This window comes from Daphnia carinata, chromosome 1 (genome assembly GCF_022539665.2).
Source record: "Daphnia carinata strain CSIRO-1 chromosome 1, CSIRO_AGI_Dcar_HiC_V3, whole genome shotgun sequence".
NCBI classification, from domain to species: Eukaryota; Metazoa; Arthropoda; class Branchiopoda; order Diplostraca; family Daphniidae; genus Daphnia; species Daphnia carinata.
The window spans coordinates 5,013,624-5,033,465 of NC_081331.1; the positions used below are offsets into that span (position 1 = coordinate 5,013,624).

The 19,842-nt window shown below is 37.3% G+C and overlaps 7 protein-coding genes across 8 annotated transcripts; 2 read left to right on the forward strand and 5 right to left on the reverse strand.

The window, feature by feature from the left end:
• Positions 1–1,463: 1,463 nt before the first annotated feature.
• On the reverse strand, positions 1,464–5,239 carry LOC130692349 (steroidogenic acute regulatory protein-like). The gene is made up of 13 exons (XM_057515450.2): positions 5,107–5,239; positions 4,577–4,981; positions 4,423–4,503; positions 4,287–4,364; positions 4,153–4,206; positions 3,918–4,050; positions 3,732–3,836; positions 3,544–3,590; positions 2,303–2,455; positions 2,096–2,200; positions 1,888–2,014; positions 1,674–1,816; positions 1,464–1,606 (listed from the first exon to the last, which is right to left on the reverse strand). The coding sequence occupies exons 2-13, from the start codon at positions 4,862–4,864 to the stop codon at positions 1,496–1,498; spliced, it is 1,425 nt and encodes a 474-aa protein (XP_057371433.1). The 5' UTR covers positions 4,865–4,981; positions 5,107–5,239; the 3' UTR covers positions 1,464–1,495.
• Positions 5,240–5,472: 233 nt separating this feature from the next.
• Positions 5,473–7,740, forward strand: LOC130692353 (DNA primase small subunit-like). The gene is made up of 9 exons (XM_057515456.2): positions 5,473–5,579; positions 5,644–5,769; positions 5,992–6,148; positions 6,210–6,385; positions 6,450–6,648; positions 6,717–6,930; positions 7,008–7,201; positions 7,275–7,441; positions 7,512–7,740. The coding sequence occupies exons 2-9, from the start codon at positions 5,679–5,681 to the stop codon at positions 7,529–7,531; spliced, it is 1,218 nt and encodes a 405-aa protein (XP_057371439.1). The 5' UTR covers positions 5,473–5,579; positions 5,644–5,678; the 3' UTR covers positions 7,532–7,740.
• On the reverse strand, positions 7,652–9,804 carry LOC130692352 (mannose-1-phosphate guanyltransferase alpha-like). 2 transcript variants are annotated; one of them, XR_009420694.1, is made up of 9 exons: positions 9,613–9,804; positions 9,292–9,490; positions 8,845–9,234; positions 8,589–8,754; positions 8,402–8,506; positions 8,211–8,334; positions 8,007–8,147; positions 7,776–7,939; positions 7,652–7,688 (listed from the first exon to the last, which is right to left on the reverse strand). XR_009420694.1 is itself a non-coding variant. In XM_057515455.2 (8 exons), exons 1-8 carry the CDS (start codon positions 9,653–9,655, stop codon positions 7,839–7,841), a joined length of 1,269 nt encoding a protein of 422 aa, XP_057371438.1. In that variant the 5' UTR covers positions 9,656–9,804; the 3' UTR covers positions 7,712–7,838. The 2 variants fall into 2 exon arrangements, 1 of the variants encoding a protein (XP_057371438.1); XM_057515455.2 differs by lacking the exon at positions 7,652–7,688 and having other exon boundaries at positions 7,712–7,939.
• A 108-nt stretch (positions 9,805–9,912) lies between these two features.
• Positions 9,913–11,654, forward strand: LOC130692356 (3'-5' exoribonuclease 1-like). Its single transcript, XM_057515460.1, has 6 exons — positions 9,913–9,991; positions 10,195–10,357; positions 10,417–10,706; positions 10,771–10,909; positions 10,991–11,140; positions 11,211–11,654. Exons 2-6 carry the CDS (start codon positions 10,214–10,216, stop codon positions 11,568–11,570), a joined length of 1,083 nt encoding a protein of 360 aa, XP_057371443.1. The 5' UTR covers positions 9,913–9,991; positions 10,195–10,213; the 3' UTR covers positions 11,571–11,654.
• LOC130692364 (cyclin-J-like) lies at positions 11,591–13,058 on the reverse strand. Its single transcript, XM_057515469.2, has 4 exons — positions 12,755–13,058; positions 12,505–12,676; positions 12,323–12,423; positions 11,591–12,253 (listed from the first exon to the last, which is right to left on the reverse strand). Exons 1-4 carry the CDS (start codon positions 12,875–12,877, stop codon positions 11,720–11,722), a joined length of 930 nt encoding a protein of 309 aa, XP_057371452.1. The 5' UTR covers positions 12,878–13,058; the 3' UTR covers positions 11,591–11,719.
• Positions 13,059–13,494: 436 nt separating this feature from the next.
• Positions 13,495–16,766, reverse strand: LOC130692338 (transmembrane protein 8B-like). Its single transcript, XM_057515434.1, has 11 exons — positions 16,562–16,766; positions 16,330–16,474; positions 15,933–16,122; positions 15,654–15,861; positions 15,286–15,591; positions 15,057–15,226; positions 14,847–14,995; positions 14,576–14,754; positions 14,440–14,494; positions 14,164–14,375; positions 13,495–14,077 (listed from the first exon to the last, which is right to left on the reverse strand). Exons 2-11 carry the CDS (start codon positions 16,382–16,384, stop codon positions 13,814–13,816), a joined length of 1,788 nt encoding a protein of 595 aa, XP_057371417.1. The 5' UTR covers positions 16,385–16,474; positions 16,562–16,766; the 3' UTR covers positions 13,495–13,813.
• A 145-nt stretch (positions 16,767–16,911) lies between these two features.
• LOC130692341 (zinc finger protein ZFP2-like) lies at positions 16,912–19,360 on the reverse strand. The gene is made up of 7 exons (XM_057515437.2): positions 18,900–19,360; positions 18,517–18,835; positions 18,148–18,433; positions 17,822–18,077; positions 17,589–17,764; positions 17,257–17,519; positions 16,912–17,183 (listed from the first exon to the last, which is right to left on the reverse strand). The coding sequence occupies exons 1-7, from the start codon at positions 19,252–19,254 to the stop codon at positions 17,114–17,116; spliced, it is 1,725 nt and encodes a 574-aa protein (XP_057371420.1). The 5' UTR covers positions 19,255–19,360; the 3' UTR covers positions 16,912–17,113.
• Between the last annotated feature and the right edge of the window lie 482 nt (positions 19,361–19,842).

A 19,842-nucleotide genomic window follows, 5' to 3' on the forward strand; every position in this document is an offset into this window, starting at 1 on the left:
TCTACTATTCTCGTTACATCACAGCCACATTGAATCATAAAATTATGTAAAGAGAAAAACAGAACTATCGATAAAAACAGGCATGGCAAAAGAACGAAAGGCGAATGAAAATGAACCACTTTGGCTCTCATGAAAGGTCAGGAGATCAACTGAGATATTTTTGCATTTTGCAACGAGTTTCGTCTAAATCATTAGTTTGTACCCCAATAATGTACCAAAAAATGTTTCGTTGCAAAAAAAACCTTGATTCTTTTCATCAAGGGAAACGCACATGAACACAAAAAGTCAGCAAAACCGCAAAAAAAGCAAACGTTGCTAGCCAATTCGTTCAACTTGAGCAACGTGATGCAAGCAAAATATCGATTTCTGTAGTCAGTAAGTCAACCTCCCATTCCCTCACAAACTCCATGAATCAATGATTTAAAGTTTAAGTGCTTACTTGTTGTTTTTGCTGATGCACGAATGTCTGGACGATTGGAGAAAATAATTCACTTGCTGAAAGAGTTAGAAATATGCTGAAAACAAGGTTCAAGTTTCAATCATCACAATATTGTATCACACGATAATCAGGAACATGTAAAAAACGAACAAAACAAACTCTGCATTTTTAACGACGACGTGATGTCTTAATTATTACCATTCCCCCTTTGGTGCAGCGCTGCAAATTTTCCTTAAATATTCCTGAAATAGCTCGCTTCAATTGTTTCATTTTGTAACTTGGCTGTTATTTATTAGTGAAAAGATAAAATTGATATGCCAACAGCCTATTCAGCATTATACAACAAGTTTACCAGTCTTAAGCATATTACCGAGATTTACACCACCCTGCATGTTTGCCAAAAAAAAAATTATAATACGTTACTCCATTTTTTTAAGTATCTCGTTGGTGGTAACTTAGTGTCACAGCTATTGAATTACGTTGCATACAGCCACTTTGTAGCAAAATGACTTTTCTTTATTAAGTTGTCGTTGAGAATTCCAGCATACACACGGTATAAAAAGAAATCGAGAGATGATAAGATGAAATGATCAGAGACACGTACTAACTGAGTAACTGCATATGCTCGTCTCATATAAATGAGACTCCTCTAGAAATCAAGACGCACCCAGACAAAAAAAAAGGAGTGAGGGGGATTGGGAAATCAATTTTACGATACCTAAAGTAAAACAAAACAAATGCTCTCCCGGCAAAAGGGAGAAAACAATAAGCCTCCACGTCCGTGCAATTTCACACGTTGGTTTATGGCAATATCAACATACACTTTTTTAAAAAGGCAAGCTGACATCAAGAGATTATCTAACGTAACCATTACCACGATCGAAATGCCAAGGGAGATTGGAATCTAGAAGAAAGTACAGAATTTGCACCGATGACAAAACCGAATTATTTTGATAGAAGGGGGAGAAAAAAGAGATTAACAAATAAACGATCAAGACCTGACAAGTAATCGATGATGAGGCTGAATAGCAGCCTTTCAGTCATAGCTATTTTTGGTCAAAACTTTCCCTCTTGGCGCAACTTTTCGCCATAGTTTCTGACGTAACGGATATAGTCACACATGGCAAAAGATAGCGCTGTATCAATGATACTCTGAGGAATCCAACCCTACACGACGATTTTGATTAAACCAATTGACTATATTAATTTTCTTCTTTTTTCCCGAGTAATATACTTTGAGATTGGTGTCCAGCAACCACTGGAAGACGCATTTGTTGGGTTCGTTTGGAATTGGTGTCATAACCCAACATCCGGGACCATTTTCTCCCCGGACGTAGCTCTTTTGAGCCGGCATTTCAGGAAAGACGACGGAAGCTCCTAATGTAAAGAGTCATGTTATATTTAAAAGAGTTTGAAGATTTAGTTCACTTGGGTGAAACTCCTCTTACCTGCACAAATATAGATTCCATCGCGTACTTCACAGTATCGCAGGTTAATAAAATCTCGAGAAGAGATGATGCCGCCTCCACCTTCTGCTGCCAACTGGTAACTAATGGAGACTTTTTCGTTCACCGTCTATTAGCGATAGAAAATAGTTTACAATTGTATTTTTAGTCAATACTTTTCATCGATAAATGTCCGATATTTTGCAATTACCTTCAACGTACGGCATTCAAGTAACGTCGGATTCCAAGATGGGACATTTTCTAGATTTCGATCGAGCTCGTCAAACAATAACTTGGGGGGAATATCAACTGTGCCCTGTTGAAACGAAAAGGAAAATGCAGGTTTAGCATTGCTCACACAACCAAAAAAAGATAAAACACAGACACATTTCAAGTCAGAGCACGCACGCTCACTTACAGTTATTCGGAAAATTTTGTGATTTCGACGGACGTATTTGCTGTGAACAGTATCGCCCTCGGGTGTCTGCTTTTCTACTTTCCATCCGTCAGAATTGATTGTACTATAGGCTTCCTCAAATGATTCCAGCGCTTTTCGCGCCAATTCATCATCCTGCAGAACGAAAAGAATCTCGTTACGGATACCGAGGTCTTCTTAGAAATGGGAAACGTGGCATGCTTTGGCGACAAAAGCGACACGATCAATGAACATCACTTCCCGTCGAAATGCATCCGTTCACTACACTCGTCCATCTTCTTAACTAACACGATTAATACACTACTTGAATGCCAGTGACTACGACATAATGAAATCCTCATAACACGACAAATTGCACGTAGTTTCAATTTTTTAAACAATGTTTGAAATAAAACGATAAGTTCACGAGATTCGTGAAATGAAATGTGAAGTAGGATATCATGTTACGAGGCTTGAACTATAAAGCTGAAATACCGTCCAGCAGACGATAGGGCTATCTTCTGTTTCTCCCGAGATGAGGAAGAGATTCTTCAGTTTTTCCGAAAACGACTTCATCGTTATATCTCGCCAATCGTTCGTTTCGTTGCCAACTAAATTTCACCCAACACTAACAGGAACCGATTGGTAGAGAAGACTTGTTTCAACGTTCACACAAGACGATGTTCAACTATAGACTATAGTGTCGTGTCACGATCAGATATCAAATGTTCGCGTGCCTCTGGGGTCTTTAAGGGTAACTAGTTGCAGCCAAAACAAGAAAATCTAGCACTTTGTCGTGCCGTAAAAGTTGGACTTCCACAAGTCGACAAGTAGTCTTCTGCAACCACGCAACGCGATTGCAACAAGGGCATAAGAAGAAAAAAAGTTAGAAGCGCCCTATAGCTCTAGACAGTTGTTGACAGCCACACAGCAAACGAATACTGCTTCTGCTATTGACCAACCAGCACCGGCTGCTATTACCAAGGCCGTGCCATCGACAGGGAAAAGCTTTTGCCCATACAGTATGAAACAATCGGAAATACGTGCGGCTTTACGGCGATTTATACGGGTAAGCCGACTAATTTTCTGAAAGCATTGCCCATTTTTGTCACAAAATTATGTCTAACTAAAAAGAGAATCTATCAAATAATTTCCCAATGACACATCCAAAGATCCCATTAAAAGTTAGGGTTGGAAAAGAAATCCAACTTTCTAGCAATTTGACTAGAACTAGGATACTGTACCTCAACACTACTGCGGTTAGCCCTATTTAGTTGATCGTCATCTGAATCTAAAAAAAAAAAAAAAGAAAGAAATATATAACTATACGTCAAAACTTTTTTTTTACGATTTTCCATAGAATTATTTATGGTCCCGATAAGGAAAAGCCGTAACATAAACTCGTCTGGGTGCACTTTGAGACGAGACATACCTTGCGGAGAATCGATTGGTGAGTAAAAGTCATCTAGGTTATGACTGCGGATTGAAGTGGCTTGATTTTGAAGCAAAGGTTGACGTTCATCATCCGAAGAAATAGCTGTTGGAGAGTACATATGCATGCTTTTAATAAGTATAACAATTAAAAGCGACCGAAGTGGTTAAGATCAAGTTCGCTTACCTCCGAAAAAATCACGAGCAAGGGATTCTTGTGGGAGGACTCGAAAGTCGAGAAACCATGCCTCACCCCATGACAAGATGAAGGAGCTTAACACAAGAAAGACATCCAATGTATAGTTCGTGGCTTTCAGCCACTATAGAAAATATTTTAAAAAAATAACAGTAATAATAAATACCGTCGAATATGGCAAATGAATGCAAAGCCTCAATGCTTATCTTAGAGACTGCTATCATACCTCAAAAAAGAAGACTTTTATTATGAGAAACCCGCAACTTCCCGCCGTCGTTATCTAGTAAACAATACAGTTTAGTTGGTGGCGTTAAGTATTAAACAGTTTTTACTGGATTATAATATATTTAGCCAACTCACCGCAATCACCCACCAATGATTAATGCACAGCAAAGCATAAAATAGAAGAAGGATCACAAAACGACCTGCAGAGGCCATCTATAAAATATAAGAAATATAACCATAAGATATTTGTTGTGTATGAGTAAGATTTTACCACAATGTCAAACAAGGATTCATGTATTGTGTAGTGTACTATTTGATCGATCAGCTTTTCTTTAATGTTTTCTCCGCTAATCTACAGAAAAGATAAAATAAAAAAATAAAATGTACAATTATACTTCTCAATAGAACTATAGTTCCCTGATTACCACAAGGCAGATTAACCACATAAGAGTTGTAAACAGGAAATCAAAGGTGACAAAGAGGCAAAAGAATCTTCGAACAGCTGACATTCTTCCATCTCTTGGTGAGCCTGCAGCCAACATTTCACGCAGATAGTCCTCATTGTGGTAAAGAGAATCATGTGAATAATTTGGCATAGTGTTGATTGTGTGATATCTGGTTAGAGAATGTGATGAGTAGTCAGCACTATTACTGATGAAAATTTCTGCCACTTCACGAGCTTGATCACTTCTATTTCGAGACTCTTTGTTCATTTCTCCAAATTACATAGATTTGAAACAGCATCTGTGGCTATTTTGTATATCGACGTTAGCCAAACGAGATGTTGTTAGTTTCACTTCACTGCTGTAAGTTTTGGTTTGAAGGGCAATCTACGACAAAACAAACGTGTAAAATTTTTAAAATATGACGAGTTGTAAAGTAATTGTTTCGATCGATCACATTCTTATTGTACTGAAACCTTATTGAAAAAACAATACAAGAACGCCTTACATACCCTCCAGGATGTGAATCATTCCACTGAATAAAAATCAGTTGAGTCTTCGCTTTAATCTTAATCTTATCGTCTGCTGGACATCTGATAATGTGGATAAACGAGATTGGGACAAAAAGAATTTTATTGTATATTTTTCTTTGTATTGTGGCTTACTATAACGCCACCAGATGGAGATTTTTTTCTTTCCTACATTTTCCGAAATCACTAAGAATATAAAATCATTCAACTTTTAAAATTTTATTGTAAATCCAATTCAAGTACTGTGTACTATACTAGTTAACAACTTACGAGAAACGATACAATTTACAAAATACACAGTGCTAAAAAAAAATTAGGATGCAAGTAGCACAACTTCAATGTTAAAACATTACTTTTGGCGGGATTGATCATGGACAATTGGGAAAGACAAGCGCTGTCATAACGAAGGAAGCAATAGGAAACTCACAGCAGCTTACAGTTCAGAAACTAACGAAGTATTTATTGTTTATCATCAGTTTTTTTTGTTTATCAGTCATTTTATTATCATACTATCTACAGTTTTCAGACCAGTGTCATCATTACCACCGGCAGTCATGTCGGAGCAAAGTGAAGAAGCCATGCTAACGTATTATAAGCGCTTGTTTCCGTATGGACCTTACTTCAGGTGGCTTAATTATGGAAATAGTAAGTTACCATGCATTCTAGAAAGAAAACAAAATTTAAAGTTGTGACAACACTGATTTTTTGCCATTCTACAGTTGTCAAAATTTTATAAGATTAGTTTTACTTTACACCATCTTGTATTTGTATCTATTGGAACGTGTAAGGATAAATGAGTTCCTAATTATAAGTAAATTGCACTTTACCACTTGATTTCACTCAATGAAATCATTACTTTACCTTTAGTGAAAGAACATTATTTTCACAACCGGGAATTTTCATTCACTCTTCCTGATGACATCTACATTAGATATCAGTCTTTTAAGGATGAAGCAGAGCTAGAAGAAGAATTGAAAAAAATGAAGCCACAGAAAATAGATTTGGGTGCTGTATATAATCACAGGTAAAAATAAAGCTGTAATGTTTACTTAAAATTGTAAAACTTAATCTTCATCCTTCACCAGGCCAAAAAACCATAGGAGTATTACACACTTTCTTCCTATGGAAAAGGAATTGGTTTTTGATATAGATATGACTGACTATGATGATGTCAGAAATTGCTGTCAGGGAGCAGATATATGTGACAAATGCTGGAAATTCATGGTTGTTGCCGTTAAAGTCCTAGATGTGGCACTCAGAGGTTCTGTAACAATGCTCTGATGCTGCTTTTACAATCAAAGTTAATTATTGTTTGGATGTTACAGAGGATTTTGGTTACCAGCATTTACTATGGGTTTTTTCCGGTCGTCGTGGAGTTCATTGTTGGGTTTGTGATGACGCAGCGAGAGCTCTTGATCAGTCGGCGCGTTCTGCCGTCGCAGAGTATCTGCAGATCATTAAAGGCGGTGAACAGCAAAATAAGAAAGTATCTTTTAACCAAGAACATCTTCATCCAGCAATAAGGTGAAAAGATTAAAATTCGGATCCATTTTAATGAGTCCAGCAAGTCAAAAACTTAAATTATTTTTAAGTCGAGCTGCCGGAATCGTCGGACAACATTTCGAATCAATGATGGTGGAAGATCAAGATATTCTTGGAAATGAAGAAGCAGTTAAGAAGTTTTTACTTATGATACCTGATGAACAATTGAGAAGTAAACTCGAAAAAACTATGCTTGACTATCACAATAGTATAAGCCGGTGGAGAGTATTTCAAGAGTTGACGGCTAACACTGGCAAAACTAAAGTAAGAAAAAAACTTAAATCTATTTCCGGCTGATTATGGTTATTAACGTGGACTGCCATATCTGTTTGATTCCATAGCGCCAAACTTTACATTTAAAAGAAGAAATAATGCTGCAGCTTACGTACCCTCGATTAGACATTAATGTTTCTAAACAACTTAACCATTTACTGAAATCTCCTTTCTGTGTACATCCAAAAACGGGCAAAATATGCGTTCCGATAGATCCCTCTAACGTGGAAGACTTTAGCCCCGAAACAGTCCCAACTTTATCGTAAGAAGCATTTAATTAACCTAAACAGTCACTTGGTTATTTGATGGGGCTACTTTGTTTCGTTTGCCTGTAGACAATTAATCAACGAACTGCTAGAATTAAATTCTGAGAGCTTAGGCAAGGACGGTAAGAGTATGAAAGAATACGAGAGGACAGCACTGAATCCCTCTATCCAGCTTTTCAAAAAATTTCTCAACAATCTGGAAAGTTCCTGGAGACACAAGCGGATTATAGCAAGCGGTATAATAATATACACCACCAACGATTCAATTTTATCAATATAATTTTCTTTACGCTTTTACGTCTTTAGATGCAAAAATGGAATTCTAAAAATTGAAGCATTCAATCGTTGGTTAATACCTTTGCAGTTAAATTCAATCCCATGTATCTTTTAACTGAATGTAAAGAATTCCCCATGAAAAACGAAGTTGATCGAGTACAGTTTCCCGATGCAATCCAAATTTTTTTATGGAACATTTAGTTGAACCTGTACCATTCGTATACAGTCTATCATTAATAAAGCCACTTGGTGTGTGAAACCATCTGTCCGTAAAGGATTTCAAATGATAATCACCAAATTCGTTCAACCGAAATATCGTTCAAGCACAAAATCTGTAGTACCATGAAAAAGGGTTCATTATAAAATGATTTCGTTATTGTAGCTTCGCGTCAACTCTTTGTGAGGTAACACAATAGAATTACGGACAATAACTTCAGATGGAATCGTCACATTATTACCTAGATGATGAAATAGGCCTTATTGCAAAAAATTTAAGAATTTAAAGTAAAAATACCAAAAAATTACCCAGGATAGTTATAGAGGGATTTAACTTTCCCTCTTCGTTAAAAAGCGGAGCATTTTCCATTTTGGCGAATGGTTTATCTGGATTAGGATCACACGGAGTTCCCTCCACCCGCGTCCAACATCCAATTTCACTATTTGCTCCTACAACACAAAAGCGGCGACAGAGAAAATTAAGAAGAAAAATTGTCGATAATTATGTCTCACCGATAATACTATATAGAACTAGAGAATGGTCCAATATTCGTGAATGAGCTAGAACAATGGATTCCTTTATTCGAGTTCCGTAACCGATTGTCGCATGAGCACCAATGCTAACATTCGGACCTAACTGAAGTAACCGCAAAGCAAAGTCCTAGGTAAAAATTGATTTTTGAACAGAGGGACTAAACACTTACTACAGCAGTAGGATGAACATTAGCAGTTGCATGAATGTAAACATCGCCTATTATTGTCGGCTGAACGCTTTTGGCTAACCTTTCAGGTCTTCTTTCTCTGAAAAGCTGCGGAAGAATGAAAATAATGCCTCGTATTAATAAGAGTACTCTGTTATGAAAACAATAAAATGTGTGTGCGCCAAATTACGTTGAGATAGTGTCGATTTGCATATATTGCCGCACCGGGAGTCTTTAACTGAGACCACCACTTGATGGTTTGATAAACAAGAGCTTTCCCAGTCCCTGCCAATGGCATCAGAATTTCTTTTTCCAAGTACAACGCCTCCCTTTCAATACTGCTTCCGTTTTCCACACTTGAAAGAAGGAATGGCATAATTATTTGGAAAAATCCCTTTTGTAGGGGTTTCGGACAACTAGAAAAAACAGAAAAATTTAAACCATACTTGTAAAAGTCCATTTGTTTCTTATTGAACACATTGGCCATTTGATGGAAAACTTCTGGTGAGAAAATGTAGACTCCACAGTTGATCAATGTTGAGATAAATGTAGAAGGCTTTTCCACATAATGTTCCAATGTGTTGTTTTCCTTGTTTTCTACTATGCAACCATATATAAGGCTCTGCTGACGTGTAGCTTCAGTTGCCATTAGAGTCACTATTGCTTTCTGTTTCTCTCCATGAGTTTTGTGAAATTCCAACATTTCAGTTAAAGGAAAATCAGCACAGACATCTCCATTCAACACAAAGAAAAAATCTGGATTCCCACAGCGAATTTGGTCTCGAAAATGATATAAACCCCCTGCAGTTCCCAGAGGTTCAAATTCTTGAAGATACCTACATCCAACAGATGTGAAATTATACTGCATTGGTCCTGCATGTTATCATGTCTACCTTATATTTATCTTGTAAAGCTGAACCATATCTAGAACAAACTGGGACATTTCACTAACAGCATAATAGCCAAGAATGATGATTTCCTTTAAAAATGGGATTTGGACACATGCTTCAATATGGTGTTGTATTATGGGAAACCCAGCAACTGCAAATAGTGGTTTAGGGAGGTCCAAAGACAATGGGCGAAATCTTGTACCTAACATAAATAAACAATTTAAATAAAACCAATAAATGATCAATTAAGTTATTTATTTGTAGTTTGAAAAATGGATTAGAAATCGGGTATTACGATATTTCTTGCAAAAACTTACAATTTACCTTTCTGATTGCCTCCAATTAAAATTACAGCTTTAACCAACATTATAGCCAGGATATATCAAAGCAAGCTCCTCTGTTGGCGCACTGATTATTCAAGTGAAAGCTAAATGCCTGTTGCGCTCGTGCTACACCGTATACGTGGACAATTTATTCCGCACTTTCATTTATTACTGCTGTGTTGCTGTCTACTCTCTACTGCCCAGCTTTCACTTTATTACTAACATGCTGTGCGACGTAACCTGCTAGCCAAATTTTGATTCTATTTTTCACGGCAGATGGCATTGTTTTGTTTACATTTTCTACCCTTAGCGGACGGAACGTACAGAAAGAAATGAGAAAAAGTTTCCCGCCATGGCGAGTACGCATCTTTCATTTTAAGGTAATAATTCCCGTCATTATTTATTTGTTTATTGTTAAATGGAGGAAAAACAAACAAACAAAAATTGTATAAAATAATGTAAGCATTTTAACGGCTTCCATGGATAATCCTGTTGGGTTGTCCAGAAGGAATATAGGTGAAAGAAATCTGTGGGAAGAAACAAATCATTGTCTGTGTATACTAAATCTTAGCATGTTGCATAGGGTTGAAGGACCTTTTAGCATGCATGCCTACAGTGATGAAATTAAGGAAATAATGAGGACTGACACAGTTGAACCCCAGAATGAAGAAAAAACTGTTGAAGAAGAAAACACAGATAATGAAGTAGCAAATGGAGCAGCTGATGGAGAAACCAAAGGAACAAAGGTTAGATCCAACAGCATTCATTTTTTAACACATTTATCTATTATTTTGTTCTTGGCTAGGAAAGGGAATATAGCCACCCAGTTTATAAACAAATAGCATTCTTAAATGGAAAAATCAACAGTTATTCAAAGGCAGAACTTATTAAAAATCTAAAGATGTTGAAACTTGACACTGATGGAAGCAGAAGTGTCTTAGCTAAAAGACTGAAAACGTTTTATAAGAAAACAATGTTGAACGTCAGTGGGATACAAGAAAAAAATGGGAACTCCAAAATCAGAATCTTATTTGATTTCTATGTCATTATAGACTATGAAGCAACATGTGAGCTCCTCAGAAATTCAAATTTCAAGTAAAGTCAAATTGGGACAATATCTTCAAATAAGTATCCCCTCAAACATTCTTTTCATTTAAAGGCAAGAAATTATTGAATTTCCAGCTGTTCTGCTTAATTGTCAAAAAGGTGAGGTGGAAGATGAATTTCGGTCCTATTGCCGGCCAGTTCTTAATCCGTTACTGACAGAATTTTGCATGGAACTTACAGGAATCACGCAGGTTTTATTTTTTAATAACGCTTATAGAACAATGACGTAAGTTTTTGTGGTGATTTTGTTTCATCCTAACATTGTTGCTCAGGATGACGTCGATACCGCTCCTTTGTTTACTGAGGTTTTGACGTCTTTTGAAGAGTGGTTGCAAAAGAAGAAGCTTGGCACAAAATATTCATTTGCAATTGTAACTGATGGACCATGGGACATGGGTCACTTCCTTAAAAATCAATGTGCAGTAAGTACTTAGATCAATATCTACATCTAATATTATTTCTCATACACCAATTTTTGTTTATCATTTCTAGCTCTCAAATATTGAGTTCCCTACCTACTGCAAATACTGGATAAATATCAGAAAAACGTTCTCCAATTTCTACAATACCGGCAAATTACCCTTAAGCACAATGATTCAGTTAATTGGCCGTGAATTTCAAGGAAGGGCACATTCCGGCTTGGATGACGCACGAAATATCACGTTCATTGTTCAACGACTGTTGAAGGATGGAGCGCGAATAATTTTCAACGAAAAATTGGTTGAAGGCAATGCAAAGCGAAGAGATGATGGCAATCCTTTTTTTTCTGCTCCCGTACACCACACAGAATTTAAAGCTATTCAGGGGAAACATCGACCTAATTTTCCCCAAAGAAAATCATCAAAAGTTTAGTATTCTAGAATATGCTTAAATTGTGTTGATGAATACCCGTTTTATTGGTGATAAGCAAAGATACACGAAGAATTTCTGGATTTAGAGCAGACTTTTGAATTAACAATTGAAACAACGTTTGTAGAGACTCTTTACACTTCCTTCCTTTTCTACATGGCACAATCAGTTAATCGGTACATCTGTTTTAGGTCACGGGGGTGTATCAAATGCCGCCGCTTTGTTCTGGCACAGTTGTGATTTGACACACCTTTCAACTTATATTTACATTCCACCTTTGATTCTTCACGTATCAAAATGGAAGATTGTTGCTGCAAGGCAGGATTAAAGAAACATTCACTTTGAGTTATTTGGGCCAAATGAATTAGGAGCTGAACACATTCATCAATTTCTAGATAGGAATAGCCTGTCAAAATCTCCATCCCTTCTGGCCAGGTTGGAAGCAATCTGAATTGGAGCCGGGCAACTAAAATACAAGAGGCAGCAATGACTGAGGATTTGAAGTAGATGAAATTGACTTCAGTGAGAGTCAGATTTGCTAAGTACACAGCTTGACATTTCAAATTTTTAAAGCTGTTGGAATGGAGTCCTTCGGCACACTTAAGAAGATCACAGGAGAGATAGTGCTCTAAGAAATCTAAGGAAGTTGAAAAATTAAGGTCCCATTTCCAGAAGTTAAGCAGCATCTACAAATAGATAAATTATAATGTTTGCTATTCACAGGAAGAACAATAATAATCAAACTTTGTACTCACCTTTTCCATTAATGAAAATTCATGTATTGAATTATGATGGTTGGTCAGAGATTGCAAATGTGAGAATTTTGGAACATTACTATCAACATCAACATATTTGGCTACACATTGAAAAAATATTAAAAAACACATGCTTGATTAAAAACAAAGCAGATAATTAAGTAATCAGTTAATCATATTACCAGCAATCAAGAGACATGTGGACCCAGCCAACATAAGCTGTTGTTGATCAATTTCGTGGCAATCCATGAATATGTCTAATAGATGAACTGCTAGGTGAAATGTTGAAAGAGACAGGCCGAGTTTGTCATTGAGCTGTTTGAGATTTTTTATTAAGTCTTGTCGAAAGGGTAACTGGAACAAAAATGGTAGCATGATGAAGAGCTAATCCAATCAAGAAAAGAAACAGTAATGCATAAGCTAGTTACATACCTGAGGAGATCGTGCCTGGAACTGGTAATGGTAGAACCTTTCATTCTCTTTAAAACGCAGGAGGGCATAATACTCGTGGTTGTATGGAAACGTGTCATCATCACACGAATTGTGCCTAGCCATCTCTACAAATACCAACTTAAACACGAAACAACCTTTCAACGTCCAGCCTCGATTCACTGCAAATTTCCCTTTACCTAATACTTAATACAGAACACGTGGTTAAACGTAGCAGACGACTGCGTTTGACGAAAAAACATTTTGCTGAGTATAGGTCGGGCTCGTCCGAGGTGCACTGCGAGAAACCGAGAAACAAGTGGTTACGTAAAAAGTCCCCAAATACAAGTGTTCCTACAACCTGTGTTCCTACAACAGAAATGAAAAAAAACACAATAAAATTCTACATACGAAAGCTTTCTGACAACCCCTCCCTTAAATTAGCATCTTCACCTCCAAATCTCGTTTCTCAGCCTTGAATATTTTCTTTCACTTCAATAAGGTCATGCCTTTGCAAATTCTCTTAACAAAAATGCATCGAAACAGAAGTTATACAGACACTCACATCAACGTAAGATTTAATATAACAATCTTTGAATAAATTGACTTTTGCGTGATAGTTTATGGTAAACGTCATGTTTCCAGGCCTATAACGATGCACGCCACCAGAAAAATGTACAGTTGTCGGTTTAAACATCTTTTTACTACTATTGTGCTAAATGTCAAATAAGCAAAGAAATAAGAAAAGGGAAAGAAACATTTATTCGCACGAGCTAGTAAAAGAAGTACTACTGCCCTGCGGTGCGTAATTAATGCAACTAGAAAGGAAAAAGTGTCCGGATATCTCTTAAAAAATAAGCAAATAAAAATCAAGAAACAACAAAAAAAAAACCTGCAATATGTTTCGTCCTACACTCTAAGCACTTGACCACGATGACTGAAGTTGAACCAAATACAACTTTAAAAGAGAGTTAAATGCAACAAAACAAATAGATAACATTTTTTTCACAAGTTATTGAATGCGAAACCTTCATTTCGTAAAATGACTACTATTCTTCTTCGCTATTCTAGTTGCGAAAGATGTTCGTGATGATTAGAAGAGAGCTTCGTGATGTCCACACTTTTACTCCCTTGCGGGATAACGAACACTATAGCTAGCGCAATTGAAATGTGCCATATACTGTGAACATAAAAGTAATTGTCCTCCGTTTCGAGGAAAGCGAAACAAACCAATCCAACAATGGCGAACAATAAGCATGGTAATACAGCCTTCAAACAGTAGGATTTGCCTGGGTAACACTTGTGCATGTGGCAGCTCTGGCGAGTCTGTTGATTACAATGATGTCCATTAAGTTAGACGATGGAGATCCACTTGTGACATAAATATGTATATGGTGAGAAAGCCTAGTTACCCAGCAGACCGCAATGAGACCAAGGCCACAAACAATCGGTATGGTAAACGAGGCGAATGACGTCGGATTGTAATGAACTGCCATAGCTATGCCGACCGCCCCGGCAATACAAATTGCGCTGGAGATCTCTTCACTGACACTGGGATTAGCTACAATAAACGCAGTTAACCAAACCGAGGTTAAGGCCGCGTAGAAATCGCCAAACTGAAGAACTATATGGGGAACATTTAAAATAATATCATCAAGCACAATTGAAAATTTGTTCATTTTTTGTACCAGTATAAGGCATCAGACAAAAACTGAACTCCGGCTGATCGCACGCGTGATAAAACTAAATTCCAATAGAAATTTAATAACGATTAGTAGCCTAAACCCAACGGCACTAACTGAATGACTGTAATCAATTTGTTACCGAGGAGAAAAACATCGTTACGAAATACAACATGCACTGCGAATAAAAGCCTCTTCGAAAGGCAAGGATGATCGCTGGAATGAAAAACAGATTGCTCAGTGTCAGGAGAAGGACGGAGGATAGAAGTATTGTGGTCGAAAGGGCGTTCGTACCATCACTACAACTCCAGCCAGCAAAACCTTTAAGATTAGATAATTTTCTATGAATTGTAACTTGTTTTCTTTGCTTAGATTTCTTTTTTAATTTTTTTTACTAGGGAAGATAATATTACCACTCGAGCAAACACAAGCAGAATATATTAATCCAGCAGAAAAATACTGGATACAGCGGCCGTGAGGCCCACAGGCACCTTCCTTACAGGGCGATAGAGAAACTTGAATTTTAACTGAAATGTTTCGCTGACAGTCAGTCTCATTCCACCTATGATTTCGTGGAATTAATTTAGTTGATTTATTTCAAATAGCATGACTATTCGATATACCCTATGCAATTGGCGTAAAGCGACAAGTACCAAATGCCAGCAAGTGGATAAGGAACAATAACTGTGGCCTTAGGATTCAGGTCTGAGCTATTGGCGCTAAACCGGGTTCCGTTCAGGTTATCTGGTGTTCCGTAGGTGAGATAGCCGAATATGCTACTGTTACTTTCACTCTAAAAATATAGGCTGAATTATCTATAAGCTTTATTTTCTAAAATTATATTTTATAAACCTCATTGAACCTTATATCGACTTGTAGAGTTCCTCCTATATCTACAGGGGAAAAAGTAGTCCAAGACAGAAGGGTCGGGAGATCATTGGATTCGAGATCGAGAATGGATTCCGTGCTAGCAGTAATATTGCCAGCCTCATTATCTTGGTCTAATATCCATTTGACATTGAGTGGTTGAGCATAGCTTTTTCTCACTAATCTGGAGGCAGTTTCTTCAACATCCCCGTTGACTATTGATGAACTTGCGTTGAGAGGAAGAGTTTCAACTCTGCCCCAAAACAGAGTGGTGCATGATATTGTCAACCCCTAAATAGAACCAATTATTAATCGTTCGGTTAAATTTTCAAAGCAATAAGGCGTGAATTAGCTTTTTGTTGGATGCGCGTAACATCTTCTAAAACAAAAACAGCACCAAAAATAGCCGAGGAAGGTTTGCGAGGATAAATAGTCAACCGTTGTTCTAGACCGTCACTGAAGAAGTTTTCCTCATAGTCTACCGGTTGATAAATCCAAGTGAAATTGGGATAGCTGGCATTAAAAATATTAACGATAGGTAATCCATCGTGCCGGAGAAACCTAAGGAAATATGAATAAATGGAATTGTTTAGTGAATTTCGAACCACCAACGAGAAATTCAACAAACTTACAATGTGACGTTAGTCCAAATACAACCTTTCGTGACATTTGCAAAGAATGAGAACACCAGAGGATAATCAGCATCAACTACTGGAATTTGAAGGAGCTGGCCATTTTCAAGACCGTCACCATAAGCACTCACACCTCTAGGTAGAAATTCTTGAATGACACTGCATCTAACAAAAACACTCTGCACAGCAACTGCATAAGAAAAACTTCACATTTAAATTTAAACATCTAAAATATGTTAGAAATCACTCAAAATAAAAAAGTTTATTATTTTTATAACACTATAAAATGTATGGTGCAAGAATGCAATGAACAATCATTTGTGTATCCATAATACTGTTTCCAATATTAGAAGCATTTCGTGTTCAAATATTACAAGGTAAATAAAACATGACTTACTGACATAAATGCAGAATGAAAGGACACCCCAATTACTGCTCATCAAAACAGTCATACTTGACAAGCAGCTGATTTACAATTTGTAGAAAGAATAGTAATATTTTAACACCATGTCACCAAGTGAAGTTCCCTCTACATATTAAAACTGTAAATTTGCATTATACAAAATTAAGTTTTATTTACTGGAAATTAAGACACAGATGTAATGGTGAAGGGCTACAACAATACTGACCTGCTTGTTGACGTTATTGTCAAGTACATTCTCCTTACTATTCCGTTTCCCAATAGGTATGAATGACTATGTATGACTCTGTAGAGCCATTTACAATTATTCTATCTACAGAAATATCTCACCAGCATTTGCTATAACTTCCTGAATTACTATATACCATAGTCAAGGGCGACTGCATGCTTTCGTAAAAACGCTCGTAGCAGAAGACTACAAAGTACCGATCAATGAAAGGTAAACATGGAACCAATTCACTAATCGACGTTGCAATAAAATTTATACAATGCAAAAAGTTTGTCAGTGACTGTAAGACAGAGATCTACTGGTTTTCTGCCTCAATTTAAGGCCTAGGATCAAGCTAGTCAACGGAACATTAAATGTGTAACGGAATTTTTTTTTTTTTTTTTTCACATATGAATAAAATGCATTCTTAAATAGGTGACATGGTAACTTTGTTTATCCCCCACTTCTCCCCTTCGGACCTCCGTATTGGCCAGCGACCAAACGTCAGCCATCACAATTTCACACGGTTGACGAAAGATTAAGACGAAAGAATCATGTTTTTTTATTTCCGTTCTCCTGATTGGGAATGATGTTGATCACGGGATCTGGACATTTTGTCCTCCTGAAAAAAAAAACATTAAATAGCAAAATAATTTTTTTTTCTTTCTTAAATGATACGCCGTGTTACGTGTTACCTATGGGCCCTGAGTACCGTTGCTTGCGTGAATGATTTACGACAAACAGGGCAAGTATGTGGTCGGATATTATTGTGGGATTTTTCATGACGAATAACATGTGATATATGCGAGAAGGACTTGCCACAAGTTCCACACATGTATGGTTTGTCCTTACTATGAGTTCTTTTATGAACTAATAGGTCATGGGCTTTGTAAAACTGTTTGTTGCATTCTTCACACGTAAATCTGCGAATCATGTAGTGATCTCTTTTGATGTGCTCCTAAGAACAATAATGCAGGCTTACAGTTAATAAATTAAAAATCAAAGAAGAAACCTGAAACTGTTTTACTTGAAGTTGGCTCAGAGATTTGTATTCCTTCTTGCAATCTGGCTCGCTGCATGACAAAATCGTGCGTGGCTCGGGAGAATGGAATTGCATTGTATGTTTCACGTATGTTGATTTCCACGCGAACGCCATGCCGCATTCTTTACATTGAAATTTTCTCAGTGAGGTTTCGTGAACACCTTGAGACAATGCAGCGTAAAAGTTAGAAACCAAGGAGTAAAAAAAATTCTTTGTACCCCAATGCTGTTTGTAACTCATATAACGACGAAACTGTTTCCCACATTCGAAGCAAACGAGTTTGCTGATTTTGCTTATTACGTCTTCTATAGTTTGGCTAACTGTGTCTATCACCTTAGGGAGAACTAGATCCATACTGATAGGCGCATTATTCCCATGCTGGATCTCGCGCAACATTGAATCAATGCTATCCATGGCATCCAAAAGTTGAATTTCAGCGCATGGATTTTCATTAACGATAACTGCTTCTACTGGCTGGGCGTAAGATTTGCAAAGATAATTACTATAGTTCCATGGTTGTAGTGTATTTACAACTGTACTATACCTCTTTTGGAGACAACACACCTTTTTCTATTTCTTTATGTTTCCTCAGCAGAGATTTCAGTGCAAAACTTTCACCACAATCTGAACAATAAAATTTTCGTTTTGCTACAACAGTAGGAGGGGTATCCAAGTCCCTGTTCTCAGCTTCGTGATAAATTTTGCAGTGATGTTTCAATAACTGCCAAGTCTTGCAAAGACGACCACACAAGGGACAGCGATGTAGATTTTTATTGTCACCAACATGGATGTGAGCTTGGTGTGCATGTAGGGAATTTGCTTGGCTGAATCTAGATGATTCAGTTAGAACAATCAATGATAAAACATGAAGCACAATTAGATTAATTAGTTTACATTGCATCAATGATTTTACCTTTTGTCACAATCTTGACATTTGTAGGGCTTGGCACCTGAATGGACTCTCAGATGGCGATTCAAGTTTGAGGAATGAGAGAACTGTTGTCCACAAACAGGACAGAGAAAACTATGCAAACCGAAATGTCTAGAAATATGAGCTTTAAGTTCCGATGTTTTGTTATAGGCTTTTGTGCAAATAGAGCAGCTCAACACAGTTTGCCCTAAACATGCTCCTGATGGTATCATAGCATTCAATGCTGCTAATTTAACCTCATAAGGAATAGGCTGTAAAAGGCCAGTATCTGTCTTTTGCATTACTAGTTCACATGTAGTCCCTTAAAAAATTATGATACAATAGATTTTTTTCTTTTAGCACAGAAAAGAACTTAATAATAGTACCATTTCTGGATGTTTTGCCAACTTCATTTGGTAGAGGTGTAAGTATGACACCTTGTGAATCAGACAGCGTTACTTGATTGGTCACCACTGAATTATCATTCAGCTCACTGCTACTGGGTTGCAGCTCATGTTCACGCCCCAGGTTGACTTCAAGGCTTATTCTGTGCTTCGAAACAATCGTATGTGTTTCATCGTATGTGACAAGGAACAATTTATTGTATTCTGATTTCCCGTTCTCAGAACTACACCAAGAATCGTTTGAGGTTGCTCGCAAAGGAAGATTCCGAAGTATTGTATCAACACTACATCTATCTTCAGGAAAAGAATCCAACTCACTGGATTCATATGGCTCCATAATAAATTAGTTTCCTCATAACAAGCTTATAATAACTTTCTTTCATTTCTTTCTTTGATTATTTAGCGTGCCTACGATGAACACACAACTCCATGCGTTTGTTTATAACATGCTCTGAAGACAACAAAAAGTTTCGTCTGCTGTCATTGTGCGCGTGACATCCAAAAATTGGAAACAAGACTAGCGAAAACTTGTAGGATTACAGCGAATCTTATCATCGCAGAAGAATACTTGTTGGTCGTTTCACATGCGCAACATTTCTCCATCGGTTGCAGAGCTCCGAGTCCGTGTCGACAGAGATGACGAGTTTATGGAGTACAGACATGCACATACTGAAACCATGATAGCCACCTACCTACATCCTTGCTAGCGGCAGTACTGGTGTAGTAGTACACAGTAAGGAAAACAAACATATTGGTATGGAAGAGGGTCACATAACTCGATGATTAGCTGCCTGCATCCATGAACCTAGTGGCCATGGGGATGCCAAATTGTCTTTGAAGATGATGACCGAAGCGATGAGAATGTAGAAATTTGCATAATCCGATGAGATGAATCTTGAATGTTGAGTGGTGGTGGGTGGGAGGA